The sequence below is a fragment of the Callithrix jacchus genome, chromosome 12 (assembly GCF_049354715.1).
Source record: "Callithrix jacchus isolate 240 chromosome 12, calJac240_pri, whole genome shotgun sequence".
Lineage (NCBI taxonomy): Eukaryota > Metazoa > Chordata > Mammalia > Primates > Cebidae > Callithrix > Callithrix jacchus.
The window spans coordinates 87,603,009-87,618,867 of record NC_133513.1 but is presented as its reverse complement, the minus strand read 5'-3'; the positions used below and the strand labels follow the sequence as shown (position 1 = coordinate 87,618,867).

Below are 15,859 nucleotides of genomic sequence, written 5' to 3'. Positions count from 1 at the left end.
AAGGGCATTCAAATAGGAAAGGTGGAAGCCAAATTGTCTCTATTTGCAGACGACATGATAGTATACCTAGAAGACCCCATCGCCTCAGCCCAAAAACTCCTGAAACTGATAAGCAACTTCAGCAAAGTCTCAGGATATGAAATCAATGTGCAAATATCACAAGCATTCCTCTACACCAATAACAGACTTAAAGAAATCCAAATCAAGAACTAACTGCCATTCACAATTGCTACAAAAAGAATAAAATACCAAGGAATACAACTCACAAGAAATGTAAGGGACCTCTTCAAGCAAAACTATAAACCACTGCTCAACGAAATAAGAGAGGACACAAACAGATGGAGAAACATTCCATGTTCATGGTTAGGAAGAATTAATATCATGAAAATGGCTATACTGCCCAAAGTGATTTACAAAATCAATGCTATCCCCATCAAGCTACCATTGACTTTCTTCACAGAACTGGAAAAAAACACCATGAACTTCATATGAAACCAAAAGAGAGCCCGCAGAGCCAAGTCAATTCTAAGCAAAAAGAACACAGTGGGGGGCATCATACTACTGGATTTCAAACTATACTACAAGGCTACAGTAAGCAAAACAGCATGGTACTGGTATCAAAACAGAGATATAGACCAATGGAACAGAACAGAGGCATCAGAGGAAACACAACATATCTACAACCATACATTCTTTGATAAACCTGACAAAAACAAGCAATGGGGAAAGGATTTCCTGTTTAATAAATGGCGTTGGGAAAACTGGCTAGCCATGTGCACAAAGCAGAAACTGGACCCCTTCCTGACACCTTACACTAAAATTAACTCCAAATGGATTAAAGACTTAAACATAAGACCTGGCCCCATAAAAACCCTAGAAGGAAATCTAGGCAAAACCATCCAGGACATAGGAGTAGGCAAGGACTTCATGAACAAAACACCAACAGTATTGGCAACAAAAGCCAAAATAGACAAATGGGACCTAATCAAACTCCACAGCTTCTGCACGGCAAAAGAAACAGTCACTAGAGTGAATCGGTAACCAACAGAATGGGAAAAAATTTTTGCAGTTTACCCATCTGACAAAGGGCTGATATCCAGAATTTACAAAGAACTCAAACAGATTTACAGGAAAAAAACAAACAAGCCCATACAAAAATGGGCAAAGGATATGAACAGACACTTTATGAAAGAAGACATATATGAGGCTAACAATCATATGAAAAAATGTTCATCATCACTGGTCATTAGAGAGATGCAAATCAAAACCACATTGAGATGCCATCTCACGCCAGTTAGAATGGCGATCATTAAAAAATCTGGAGACAACAGATGCTGGAAAGGATGTGGAGAAAAAGGAACACTTTTACGCTGTTGGTGGGAGTGTAAATTAGTTCAACCATTGTGGAAGACAGCGTGGCGATTCCTCAAGGCCTTAGAAATAGAAATTCCATTTGACCCAGCAATCCTATTACTGGGTATATATCCAAAGGACTATAAATCGTTCTACTATAACGACACATGCAAACGAATGTTCATTGCAGCACTGTTTACAATAGCAAAGACCTGGAACCAACCCAAATGCCCATCTATGATAGACTGGATTGGGGAAATGTGGCACATATACACCATGGAATATTATGCAGCAATCAAAAATGATGAGTTCATGTCGTTTGTAGGGACATGGATGAATCTGGAGAACATCATTCTCAGCAAACTGACAAAAGAACAGAAAATGATATACCGCATATTCTCACTCATAGGTGGGTGATGAAAAAGGAGAACACATGGACCCAGGGAGGGGAGTACTAAACACTGGGCTCTATTGGGGGGACAAGGGGAGGGCCAGTGGGGGGGCGAGCTGGGGAGGGATAGCCTGGGGAGAAATGACAAATGTGGGTGAAGGGGAGAAAGGAAGCAGAACATACTGCCATGTGTGTACCTATGCAACTGTCTTGCATGTTCTGCACATGTACCCCAAAACCTAAAATGCAATAAAAAAATTAAAAAAAAAGAAAACATAAAGTAAGCATATAATTTAGTTATGAATTTACTGTCTTGGAAAATACTAGGAATTAATTTTATATTAATTATGAAAATTAATGTATAATGTATAAAATAATGTATGTTATACATAAAACATACATATATGTATTATTTATATTTTATATATAACATACATAAAACAATGTATGTTATACATAAAAAAGTATGTTGTTTAAACATTAAATTATACCATCAGATTTATGCATATATATGTATTTATGCATGTGTGTGTGTGTGTGTGTGTGTGTGGCTGCAGTTTGCAATGGTATTCTCTTTATTCTCAGATTTTCCAAATCCACCATTTTGAACTTTCTGCCAGCTTTTTCTGAAATTCACATTTCTAAAGAATCTCTGTTTGTATTTACTTATTTTTATAGATTATATTTAATAATTTTTATTATAAGAGATGAGAATGTTAATCTCCATCTTCACTTCATATTTGAACACACTCTCAGATAGACACACTGACTTCTACCACACTCCTTTTTGTAGAACATATTTAGATGGCAGTTTTGTGGTAACAGTATTTATTGCTTACATCATTCTGACTACACAAATATGGTTCTCTGGTGAGACTGCTATGATTGCATTTTATTTTTAGTACTTTCTTGGATTTAACCACGTCTCTTCATTTCAATATGTAATATTCTGTTTTCCAAATTAGAATTATTACAAACGTTCAGGCAGGTGTTTGAAATTCCTTTTTTAATTATTGGGAACTCTCATAAAGTCTGTCACATCTCTTTTGTTCCTGCTGTCTCCTCTCATTTCTGAACTATCCACCAGGTTCATTCTGAAGTAGATATTTTCTAGACCTGGTGCTAGACAGCCTCCCTCCTATGTAAAGTCTCCTGATTGCTGGAGTTCAGGACTTTCTCTAACTAAGTTTCAGACATTTGAATAAAGCACATTCTCCAATATTTTTCCGAGAAAGGGAAAATAGAACATAAAACTTTTAGCAAATGTGCAAGTCTGAAAACACTGTATTTCTATTAATACACATGATAATATTAACAGTTCCTCTTGAGAATTCTGAATGCTAATTTGTTCAACATGACCTGGTATACCTCTGAAAGTTTTTGTGATTTTTCCCTTTCATTCTGGTGTCCTGAAATTCCATGACCCTGTGGCTAGCAGTGTATATTTTCATTTCATATGCTGTTGGACATTGAAAAGAATTTTCTGTTAAGATGGCAAAAGAAAAATGTCATTTCTCTAGATCAGTTCCCTTTCTGTAGAACAAAGATAGCTTCTGAATTTTAGGACACAATATTAATAAAACAGCTAAGAGTCTTTTAATTCAAGGAGATGGCCCATATCAAATCTACCTTTCTTGCCTACACCTCATGCCTTTTCTGGCACTGTGCTGTATTCCTGAGTACATGGCTTCTTAAGCTCAGTTTCTCTAAAGAGTGAGCCTCTTTTTTCTTATGAGAGAAAATCAGTTACCTGATGAAGAGTTGTGGAGGAAACCTAGGTAGGAAGAGCCTCCTTTTCCAGCCTCATTCTCCACCATCTTTGACCCTTGGTACTTCCAAATACTAATACTGGGGGGATTTTAGGGACACTGATTAGCTTTTCCTCCTTGTTAAATTTTCCCCCTCTGACTTTTTGGTTACAATTTATCCTCTCTGTACAGATTTATCATTCCTCCATTTTCTCTCTGTGTTTTAGAAATTTGTTAAATTTGTTGACTATTTCCTGTAGTCTTCCTACCTTAAAGGATCTAAATGTCTAATATTCAAAATCTGTAAAAGAACTTAAACAAATCCACATGCGAACAACAAAAAAAATTTCAACCAAAAATGGGCAAAGGACATGAACAGACACTCTCAAAACATGACATAGAAGCAGAAAAAAACATGAAAAAATGCTCAACATCAATAATCATCAGAAACATGCAAATCAAAGTCACAATGAGGTATCATCTCACAGCAGTCAGACTGGTAATTATTAATATAAAAAAATCCAAAAACAACACATGTTGGTGAGGTTCAGAGAAAAGGAAATGCTTTTACACTGTTGGTGGGTATGCAAACTAGTTCAGCCACTGTGGAAAACAGTCTGGATATTTTTAAAGAAGTTAAAATAGAACTACCAGTTGACCCAGTAATCCCACTGTTGAGTACATGCCTCCCCCAAAAACTAATTTATTCTATCAAAAAGACACACAAACCAATATGTCCAATGTAGTACTATTCACAATTGCAAAGAAATGGAATCAACTTAAGGGCCCATCAACAGTGGAATGTATAAAAAAATATGGTTAATATACACCGATATGGTTAGGCTGTGTCCCCACCCAAATCTCATCTTGAACTGTAGTTCCCCTAATTCTCACATGTCATGGGAGGGACACAATGGGAGGTAATTTAATCATGGGGACAGGCCTTTCCCATGCTGTTCTCATGACAGTGAATAAGTCTCCATCAAAGACTTATTGTGAGGCCTTTCCATCTATGTGGAATTGAGAGTCCATTAAAACATTTTCTTTATAAATTACCCAGTCTCAGGTATGCCTTTATTAGGAACATGAGAACAGACTAATATATGCACCATGGAATACTATGCAGCCAGAGAAAAGAACACAAATCATATCTTTTGCAGCAATACAAATGGAACAGGAGGCAATTATTCTAAGCAACCTAATACAAGAACAGAAAACCAAATGCCACATGTTCTCACTTATAAGTGGGAGATAGACATTGAATACACATAAACCTAGAGGGGAACAATAGACACTGAGGATCACTAGATGGGGGAGGAAGGCAGAGGATGTGGGCTGGAGAACCATCTATTGGGTATTATGCTTACTGTAAGTGTGATGGAATAGTTGGGACCCCAAGCCTCAGTGTTACACAACTTACCCATGTAACCTGTATGTGTACTCTTGGATCTATAATAAAAGTTTAAAAAAATCTTCTAGAGCTCTATAGGCTAATAACTATTCAAAAAAAGGCCTAATTCTTACTTATAAGTAGGTTTTTGTCATTCCAATGGGGGATACTGACAGGTCAGCGGGAGGGGGATATTTCTTATCTGCAGCATAACCAAAAGTCTTTAAAAGTAAATTTCAGAAGTAAAGTTGTTCAAAAAAGACAAAATTATCAACACCCCCCCCCCCCGAAATTCTCATTTTGTCCAACATCAATTTCATGGAAACTGTCTCAGGTACATCTTCTGCCTAAATGGAGCATTCTTTAGGTACCTCTTCTAGTAAACAGAATCATCTTTCTTATGAATCTAACTTTTTAGAATACTTATCAGACAAGAAACCCTCTCAGGCAACCTCGCTACATTTCTAGGATTATCATTTATGCTTCAATAAGGAGAGTTTCCACTTTCACTACTCCAGCATTTAAACCTGAAATTTTGAGTATGAGAAAAGTTATCTTCAAGAATATACTTTCTGTTCAAAATGGCCTTTTGATAATAAAACCAACATGCAATCCCAGGCAAATTTTTGTTGTCTCTTCCTGCCATAAATCATTGTCCATGAAATCCAGACACACTGGACCAGAGGTCTATTGCTTTTGCTACTGCCATGTTGTCTTCATTTCTCTCAGTTATCTTCTTCTACTGTGCAAAGATGTCCCTTTTTTCTTTACTTTTTCTCTTTCTCTTTTTTTTTTCCTGAGACAAAATCTCACTCTGTCACCCAGGCTGGTGTGCAGTGGCACAATCTCGGCACACTACAACCTCTGCCTTCCAGATTTATGCAATTCCCGTGCCTCAGCCTTCTAAGTAGCTGAGATTACAGCTGTGCCATCATTTCTCACTAAGCTTTTTATTTTTAGTAGAGATGGGATTTGGCCATGTTGGCAAGGTTGGTCTTGAACTCTTGGTCTCAAATGATCCACCAGCCTTGGCCTCCCAAAGTGCTAGGATTACAGGTGTGCCACTGTGCCAGACCAAGATATCCTATTTTAATTATACCATTAAATTGGAACAGATTACAGCTGGGAACACAGAAGTTTAAATAATGAAGCTTCTCCAAGAGAAACAGGAAAGAGAAAACTAGCAGCACCTTCCCTACATCTTTTTTGGAAAATCAATTACCTCATCATCTGTGATCATACCTGTGACTTCTGGGTGCTTCAGCAGGAGAAGGAGAGCATATCTCAGGGTTGTGCTTGTCGTCTCTGTCCCAGCTCCAAACAAGTCTAATGCAGTGTTTACCAAGTTTTCAATAATGAATTCAGACTGTTGGTTATGCTCTTCCTAGGAATAATTTGATGCAATTATCTGACAAATTATTTACCAGCATCTTTGATTACAATGAATTCAAAATTACTCACATTGTTATTTAGTTACCAACATAGAAACTGTAAAGCATGGTACTAGAAAAAAATACTGTATGGTGTAGCAGAGGCTGTAGAACAACTGGCCCAAACTTTATTTCCCACTCCCTTATTCCATGCTTGCCAAAAATTTCCATTTATCAGTCTCTTTGCAGCTGAGTCACATAGCATATTTTTTTGCCAAAGAAAATATAAGCAGAAGGTCTCTAGATCCACTTCCTCTATTTCCTCTTCCATACTCAAAACACAAATGTAAAGTTGGAGATAGAGTAGACTCCCATCCTGGGATTTAATCATGAAAATGAAGGTGTGTATACTAAATATAGTGGAAAAATAGAAGGCACTTGACTCTGCTGCTTTGGGGCTGCTATATTATTCCTAGATTGCTCCACTGTGAGACTCCCTGTGCTTGAGGTAAATAAGGACATTATCTGTTAAAACCATTATTACCTGTAGACTACCACAATCAAAATTAATAAAAATAGGTAAATTAGGGACATATCATTAGATTCTATGAGCCTTATTTAAAAGTCTGCAATTATCTTCTTCTGTCAGAAAGGTATATGGACTCAATATTGTCTGTAGATTTATTATAAAGTTGAAAATTTTGTAAAAACCGACACGAAAAAAGCAATATGACAACAAAACCTATAATAAATTATATAAAAAGATAATGAGTTTACAAAGACAAGATGGGCCCACACTACTGTAATCTAGATGGGAGGCAACAGACAACTTGTTCTAGTGTGTAAGGAGTACAGGAAAAAATAAAAATATACAAAATGAAGAGAAATGACAATGATGAAGCTGAAGAATGAAAACATTAATTGCCCACAGGGGATAAAGCAGAGAGTAAGGCTTATGCATATGCCAAGGCTCAGAGACTGGAGTTCTCATAATTTGGAAGTTAGGAGAAAAAAAACAATGGATAAGAAACACTTAGTTTGAATTAGGACTGAGGTATTGATATGACACAAAATTGACAACATTAAGGGGACAGTTTTGAATATTGAGCGCAAGAGATAACCAGTATACAAGAACATATTACTTTCTAACCAGTTCCTAGGCCAGCATTAAATTAATGATAAATTTAGAATCTCCAGGTGACCTGTCTTATTGAATATTGTGTAATCAACACCACTGAAATAGACTAAATCCTCTCACATGTGTATTTACTAGACAAAGAAAGTCCTCTTTCTTGGTAACATCAGCTTCATTCAGTTTTCTAAGCTTGTCATGTTAAAAATTACTTATTTTTTTTTTGAGACAGAGTCTAACTAACATTTTTGGACTGTATCTGTTTGGGCATCTCTGAGCTTCTTGTATCAAGATACCAAAATCTGTTGCAAGACTTGTGAAATTTTCAGCTTTTATTTTGGTAGTAAATTTCCTTTGCCTTTGGACTCTCTTTGCCTCAGTAACAGGCAAAATTCAGATATTTGGTGGCTTCAAGATGTCCTAAATTACACAGGCTTTTTAAATTTTTCTTTTTTTCTGTCTGACTAGGTTATTTCAAAAGATCCATTTTCAAATTCCAAAAACCTTTTTTCTGCTTGATCTACTTTATTGTTGAAGCTTTTAAATTTTTTATTTCATTCATTAATTCTTCAGTTCCAGGATTTCTGTATAATTTTTTTTTTTTGAGATGAGATCTCACTATGTGCTGCCCAGACTGACCTTAAACTCCTAGGTTCAAGCAATACTCCTACATCAGCCTCCTGAGTAGCTGAGATCACAGGCATCCATTTCTGCACCTGGTTAACTTCTTATTGGAATCTGTTGCTGATAAAATATTGCATTTCTTTGAAGGTATCATCCTTCATTGCTTTTTCATGTTGTGTCATCACATTCATACTCGCACATCTTGGGTAACAGTCACTTCTTCCAATTTTTTCTGATTGACTTTTATAAGGAAAGACTTTTTCCTAAAGATGTAGCTATGGTGTTGGTTTTGTAGGGCACTTTAGCTTTCATTCTGAGTATGTAAATAGTGTAGTTTCTGTATGATTTTTTCAACTGTAAACAGCATCAGCAGTGTTTGTGATTTTATCAGTGCCTAGGTTATTCTTGGGTCCTGAACATTATATGCAAGTACCAGTGCCAGTTAATCCAAGTGAGCTGTTTCTTGGGACTCTAGGCAGCTTGTTTGAGGGGCAGCAGTGGCAGTGGTGAGTGAATAGGCAGTTTTTTCACCCTTGGAGAGCATGTATGACATGGGCTATGGTCCTAACCATGGCAAGACAATCCTTAGGCCTCCAAACAGCATGTACTTGTGTAAGCAGAGGCAGTAATGAGCTTGGCAGGCCAGTTCCCAGGCCCCTAGGTGGCATATGTGGATGAGTGTCAGTTGTAATGATACTGTCAGGCAGAAAAGAACCATCCTCAGGCCCTCAGAAGGAGTGCACAGATGTTAGTCATTGTGGATGGGGAAGGGTGAACGCCAGGTCTTTGGGCAGCTTGCTCAGGCACTACAGGGCAGGAGGCTCCAGGATGAGCAGAACTGTCTGCTGGCCAGTGGTGGTGCACATGGGTGTAGGCTACGGTGGCCAAAACTAAGTAATTCCAAGAACCCCAGAAAGATTGCTCAGGTGACAGCCAAAGTGGCAGCAGTGAGTGAGAAGAACCCATCCTCAAGGCAAATGCAAGTACATTAATGCTTTACTGCTGGTGTGTCAGGGTTGCAGCCAGTGGCAGAAATGCAGGCAGGTGGTTCACAGTTTTGTGGAGTGTGTGTTTCACCCCCTAGCAGCAATAATGACTCTGGTGTAAATGGTAGCAACAGCAAGGAGAGCCACCCTCAGGACATATACAAATATTCATCAATTCAGCTACTGGGGTTTGGGGTCATTGACACTGATACAATCTTCCATCCCCACTGGAGGCTGCAGGTGGAGAGAACCTATTCTCAGGGCACATGTTCCTGCTAGTGGTGGGGTTGCTGTCAGTGGCATCAACCAAAGGCAGGCAGGTTTTAGACCCCAAGAAAAATGCACTTTCACTTCTATTGTCCTGGAGGCAGCCTCCCCTTGTGCTGCACTACTTGTTTTCTGGTGTGCAGGACACTGTGTGTGGTAAAGTGTTTGAGACCCTGCTGCTCCAAAGGATCTAACCAGTGTCACAACACTGCAGCCCTCTGGGTAGATGCAGGGAGAAGTTAATAGGGATTCAGAAATGTGAAGATGCAAGTGCTATTAGGACCCAAGACAGGATGCAATCTGGTGGGGGATGGGCTTTCAAAATGACACCATGTTCTAGCTGCTTAAGATGTGAGAGGCATGGGACCCAGGGTCTCCTCTCTGTATCAATGCCATCATACAGTCTCCAGGCAGTACCCTATGCTAGTCTTAGGGCCTGTGAGGGTCAAGTGTCTCTTCCATGCCATGGTATGCAGGAGTCTGTGATGAAAATGTGGACCACTAGGGATCTTTCACTTATCATTTTTCCCACACTAATGAGTCTCTCTGGACATCCAGCTGATCCCAGCCTAGCTGGCTTCCTTACTTTCAACTCCTTCCATGCCTTGGTGTTTCCTGTTTTTAATGTTTAATTTCAGTGTTCTCAGATTCTCTATTTGAAATGTGATATTCTAGTTGTTATTTTCTTCTTTGTGAAGAATGCAAGCGCCAGATGCTTTCAATCAGCCATCTTGAAGCTCCTTCTCTCTTCCTTAAGCATTTCTTGTAGGACTGGTATACTGGTGATAAATTCCTTCAGTTTTTGTTTTTCTGGAAAATAATTTATTCCTCCTTCATTTAGAAAGGATAATTGAGCTCAATATATTATTCTTCAATAGCATGGGTTTTTGGTTTTTTTTCTGTCAGCACATTGTATGCATTATTCCATTCTCTACTGGCATGTAAGGTTTCTGCCAATAAATCTACTATTAGCCTGATGAGGATTGCCTTATGTGTGACATGATACTTTTACTGTTTTTAGAATTTTCTGCCTGATGTTTGATAGTTTGATTACAATGTGCTTCAGAAAGAACTTTTTGGTTAAAGTTACTTGAAATCTTCCTGTATCAAGTTGCATATATCACTTTTAAGACATAAGAAATTTTTAGTAATGTTTTCATTAAGTATGTTTTCTTTTTTTTTTTTTTTTAATGAGACGAAGTTTCACTCTTGTTACTCAGACTGGAGTGCAATGGCACGATCTCGGCTCACCACAACCTCCACCTCCTGGATTCAAGCAATTCTCCTGCCTCAGCCTCCCGAGTAGCTGGAACTACAGGTGTGCACCACCATACTCAGCTAATTTTTGTATTTTTAGTAGAGACGGGGTTTCACCTTGTTGACCAGGATGGTCTCGATCTCTTGACCTCATGATCCACCTGCCTCGGCCTCCCAAAGTGCTGGGATTATAGGCGTGAGCCACTGCGTGCGGCCAATTAAGTATGTTTTCTATGCCCTTTTCCATCTCTTCTCCTTCTGCAATTCCCAAAATTTGAATGTGTTTCCTTGATAATGTTCTGTATGTCATATAGATTTTCTTTATTTTTCCATTTTTTGTCTTACTGAGTTACTTCCTTTTTAATTTTATTTCTATATTTCAGAAAACCTACTTGAATATACTTTGAAACAAGAGTACAACAAAATAAGGCCGGGCGCGGTGGCTCACGCTTATAATCCCAGCACTTTGGGAGGCTGAGGCGGGTGGATCACGAGGTCAAGAGATCGAGACCATCCTGGTCAACAAGGTGAAACCCGTCTCTACTAAAAATACAAAAATTAGCTGGGCATGGTGGTGCACACCTGTAGTCCCAGCTACTTGGGAAGCCGAGGCAGGAGAATTGCTTGAACCCAGGACATGGAGATTGCGGTGAGCCGAGATCATGCATTGCACTCCAGTCTGGGTAACAACGGTGAAACTCCATCTCAAAAAAAAAAAAAGAGTACAACAAAATAGAATATACTTCAAATGTTGAATATACAAACTATTCCAGTTCAAATCTGAACACTGGTACTTTCACTCATAAACTTCAAACTAAAACAGAAAGAAAAGAGAAAGAAACAAAACTCCCAGCATTAGAGCTACCTGACAAAAATTTACGCTGAGCCTGAACTTCAAATTGACAGTAGAACTAAAAGTGATATGTCTGCATGAATGCCAGGGATAAGTGAGTGATACAGGCATGCTACATCAAAAGGCCAGAATCAACTGTTAATTTGTCCAAAATTAATAAACTGACAGACCTAAACTACCACATAAAATGTTACATGTAAACTCTATAATAATACTATGCTAGGTACAAGATTTTTAAAATTTTTCTTTTAAGAAAAAAGCTTTACATAAACAAGCCATTAGCTTATGTCAGGAAAGAAAACCAAAAATTAGTCTAAGGTCTTTGTTTTAAATCAGCTTAAGCTATATGATATATAGCAGTACATTATAAAGCTTATCCACACAAACAAGTAGGCTTTATACCTGAGATGCAAGATGGGTTTAGCATAGGCAAATCAATAAATGTGATTCATCACACAAACACAACTAAAGGCAAAAACAACATGACTATCTCAATAGATATGCAAAAGACATTCAATAAAATTTAACATCCATTTATGTTAAAATCCCTCAATAAATTAGGTATTGAAGGAACATACCTGTATTATACTTGTTCTCACACTGATATAGAGAATTACCTGAGACTGGGTAATTTATAAAGAAAAGAGGTTTAATTGACTCACAGTTCCACATGGCTGGGGAAGCCTCAGGAATCTTACAATCATGGCAGATGAAGGAGGAACAGGGCATGTCTTACATGGCTGCAGGAGACAGTGAGTCAGTGGGGAACTGCCACACATTTTTAAATGAACAGATCTCATGGGAACTTATTATTATGAGAAAAGAAAAAGGGAAATATGCTCCCATCAGTCAGTCACCTCCCACCAGGCCCCTCCCATAACATGTGGGAATTACAATTTGAAGTGAGATTTGGGTGGAGAGAGACAAACCATATCAATACCACAAAATAATAAGAGCTATATATGACAAACCCAGAGCTAACATCATACTGAATGGACAAAAGTTGGAAGAATTCCCCTTGAAAACTGGCACAAGACAAGGATACTCTTTCTCACCACTCCTATTCAACACAGTACTGGAAGTCCTGACCAGACAATCAGGCAAGAGCAGGATATAAAGGGAAGTCAAATAGAAATGGAGGAAGTTAAACTATCCCTGTTCACAGATGACATAACCCTATATTTAGAAAATTCCATAATCTCACCCCAAACGCTCCTTAAGCTGATAAACAACTCACAGCACAGTCTCTGGATAGAAAATCAAATGCAAAATTCACTAATATCCCTATACACCAACAACAGCAAAGCTAAGAGCCAAATCAGAAACAAATTGCCATTCACAATTGCCACCAAAAAAGAATAAAATACCTAGGAATACAACTAACAGGGAAGTAAAAGATTTCTACAAGAACTACAAAACACTGCTCAAAGAAATCAGAGATGACACAAATGGAAAAGTATATCATGTTCATGGATAGGAAGAATTAATGTTGTTAAAATGACCATACTGCTCAAAGCAACTTATAAATTCAATGCTATTCTTCTTAAACTACCATTGACATTATTCACAGAAATAGAACAATTGATTTTAAAATTCATATGGAATTCATAATTAGCCCAAATGGCCAAAGCAATTCTAAGCAAAAAGAACAAAGCTGGAGACTAGACTTCAAACTATACTACAAGTCTACTGTAACAAAAACAGCATAACCTGGTACAAAATTATAGTCATAGACAAATGCAACAGAATAGAGAACTCAAAACTAAGACTGCACAGATACAGCCATCTGATTTTTGGCAAGCCTGGCAAAAACAAGCAATGGGGAAAGAATTATCTATTTCATGAGTGGTGCTGGAAAAACTGGCTAACCGTATACAGAAAATTGAAATTGGAACACTTCCTTACACCTTATACAAAAATTAATCCAAGATGGGTTAAAGACTTAAATGTCAAACACAAAACTATAAAAATCGTGGAAGACAACCCAGGCAATACCATTCTGGACATAGGCAGAGGTATATTTCATGGCAAAGACACCAAAAGCAATTGCAACAAAAGCAAAAATTGACAAATGGAATCTAAATAAAGAGCTTCTGCACAGCAAAAGAAACTAGAAACAGAGTGAACAACCTATAGAATAGGATAAAAAATATTGCAAACTATGTATCTGACAAAGATCTAGTGTCCATTATCTATCAGGAACTAAAACAAATTTACAAGAAGAAAATTTTTGAATTAAACCCCATTAAAAAGTGGACAAAGACATAAACAGACACTTTTCAGAAGAAGACATACATATGGCCAACAATCATATGAAAAAAGCCCAACACCACTGATTATCAAAAAATGCAAATTAAAACCACAATGAGATACCATTTTACACCATTCAGAATGGTATTACTAAAAAGCCATAAAATAACAGATGCTAGCAAGGTTATGGAGAAAAAGAAATGCTTATACCCTGACTATGGGTGTGTAAATTAGTTCAACTATTGTGGAAAACAGTAGCAACTTCTCAAAGACTTAAAGGCAGAAATATCATTTGATTCAACAATCCCATTACTGGGTATATACCCAAAGGAATAGAAATCGTGCTCTTATAAAGACACATGCACACGTATGTTCATCACAGCACTATTCATAGTAGCAAAGATATCAAAACCACCTACATCCCATCGGTGTTACAGTAAATAAAGAAAATCTGGTACATATACATCATGGAATACTATGAAGCCATAAACAACAATGGGATTGTGTCTTCGGCAGGAACATGGAGGAAGCTGGAGTCCATTATCCTTAGCAAATTAATGCAGGCAACAGAAAACCAAATACTTTCTCTAGATAAGATTATGTTGTATTATATGTATGTTATGTTATATTTAATCAGAAGCAATTTTACCTTTTTAAATTTGAATGCCTCTTATTCATTTCTCTTGCCTAATTGTACTGCTTAGGACTGATGGCACTGTTTTGCTTTGTTTTGTTTTATTTAACTTTTCCAGATACACTTTGAACAATAAATCAGAGATGATTTTCACTTTGTCCCATATCCATTTACTTTATGAAAAACAGTGTATTAGTCTGTTTTCACATTGCTATGAAGAACTACATAAGTCTAGGTAATTTATAAAAAAAAAAAAAAGGTTTAATTGACTCATAGTTCCATAAGCTGATAGGAAGAATGACTGGGAGGTCTCAGGAAACTGAAAATCATGGCAAAAGGTGAAAGGAAAGAAAGAAACTTCCTCATGTGGTGAAAGGAGAAAGAGAGAGCAAAAGGGAAAGTACAAAACACTTTTAAAATATTAGATCTCATGAGAACTCACTCATTATCATGAGAACAGCAAGGAAAAATCCACCACCATTTTCCAGTCAACTCCCACCAGGCCTGTTCTCTGAGTTGACATGAGATTTGGATAGAGACACAAGTTAAAACCATGTTACACAGTAAATCCATCTTTTACAAAGGTGGCAAGAACATACACTGGGAAAAAGACAGTCTCTCTAAGAAACAGTGCTGGGGAAACTGGATATCCACATGCAGGAAAAAAACTACCCCTGTATCTTGCCATATGCAAAAACAAAATCAAAATGGACTAAATACTTCAATGTAAGACCTCAAACTATAGAACTGCTGCAAGAAAACGTTGAGAAAACTCTCCAGCATATTAGACTGAACAAAGAATTCCTGAGTAATACCCCACAAGAACATGTAACCAAAGCAAAAATGGATAAATGGAATTTTATCAAGTTAAAAAGTTTCAACACAGCAAAGAATACAATCAACAAAGTGAAGAGATAACCCACAGATAGGGAGAAAATAACTGCAAACTATGCCTCTAACAGGGAATTAACAACCAGAATATATAAGGTGCTCAAACAACTCTCTAGGAACAAATCTAACAATTTAATTGTAAGTGAGCAAAAGATTTGAATAGACATTTCTCAAAATAACACATACAAATGGCGAACAGACATATGAAAAGGTGTTCAACATTATTGATCATCTGAGAAATGCAAATCAAAACTACAATCAGATACCATCTTACCCCAGTCAAAGTAGCTTATATCCAAGAGATGAGCAATAACAAATGCTGGTAAGGATAGGAAGGAAAGGGAACCCTCATACACTGTGGAAAATTAAATTCATAAAATTACTATGGAGCAACATTTGGAGGTTCCTCATAAAACTAAAAATAGAGCCACCAAGTGATCCAGCAATTCCATTGTTAGGTATATACCCAAATGAAAGGAAATCAGTATATCGAAGTGATATCTACACTCCCATGTTTATTCCAGCACTGTTTATAATAGCTAAGATATGGGAACAACCTAAGTGTTTATCAACAGATGAATGGATTAAAAAATGCAGTAGAAGGAGGACTCAAGATGGTGCAGTGAGAACAACCCAGGATTGAAGCTCTTGGTGAATGCCCAGAGAGGGTGAGTCAGGGCCGCATTTCCACACGGAGCTTTGTTGCCCAAAGA

At 37.4% G+C, this 15,859-nt stretch overlaps 1 protein-coding gene across 1 annotated transcript in view; it reads right to left on the bottom strand.

Moving 5' to 3' along the window:
* Positions 1-15,859, bottom strand: part of CYP2C19 (cytochrome P450 2C19) — a 102,363-nt gene that overhangs the window by 18,049 nt on the left and 68,455 nt on the right. The window contains exon 6 of the mRNA XM_002756462.7: positions 6,125-6,266. Coding sequence (XP_002756508.4) covers positions 6,125-6,266 — 142 coding nt within the window. The remainder of the gene's footprint in view (positions 1-6,124; positions 6,267-15,859) is intronic.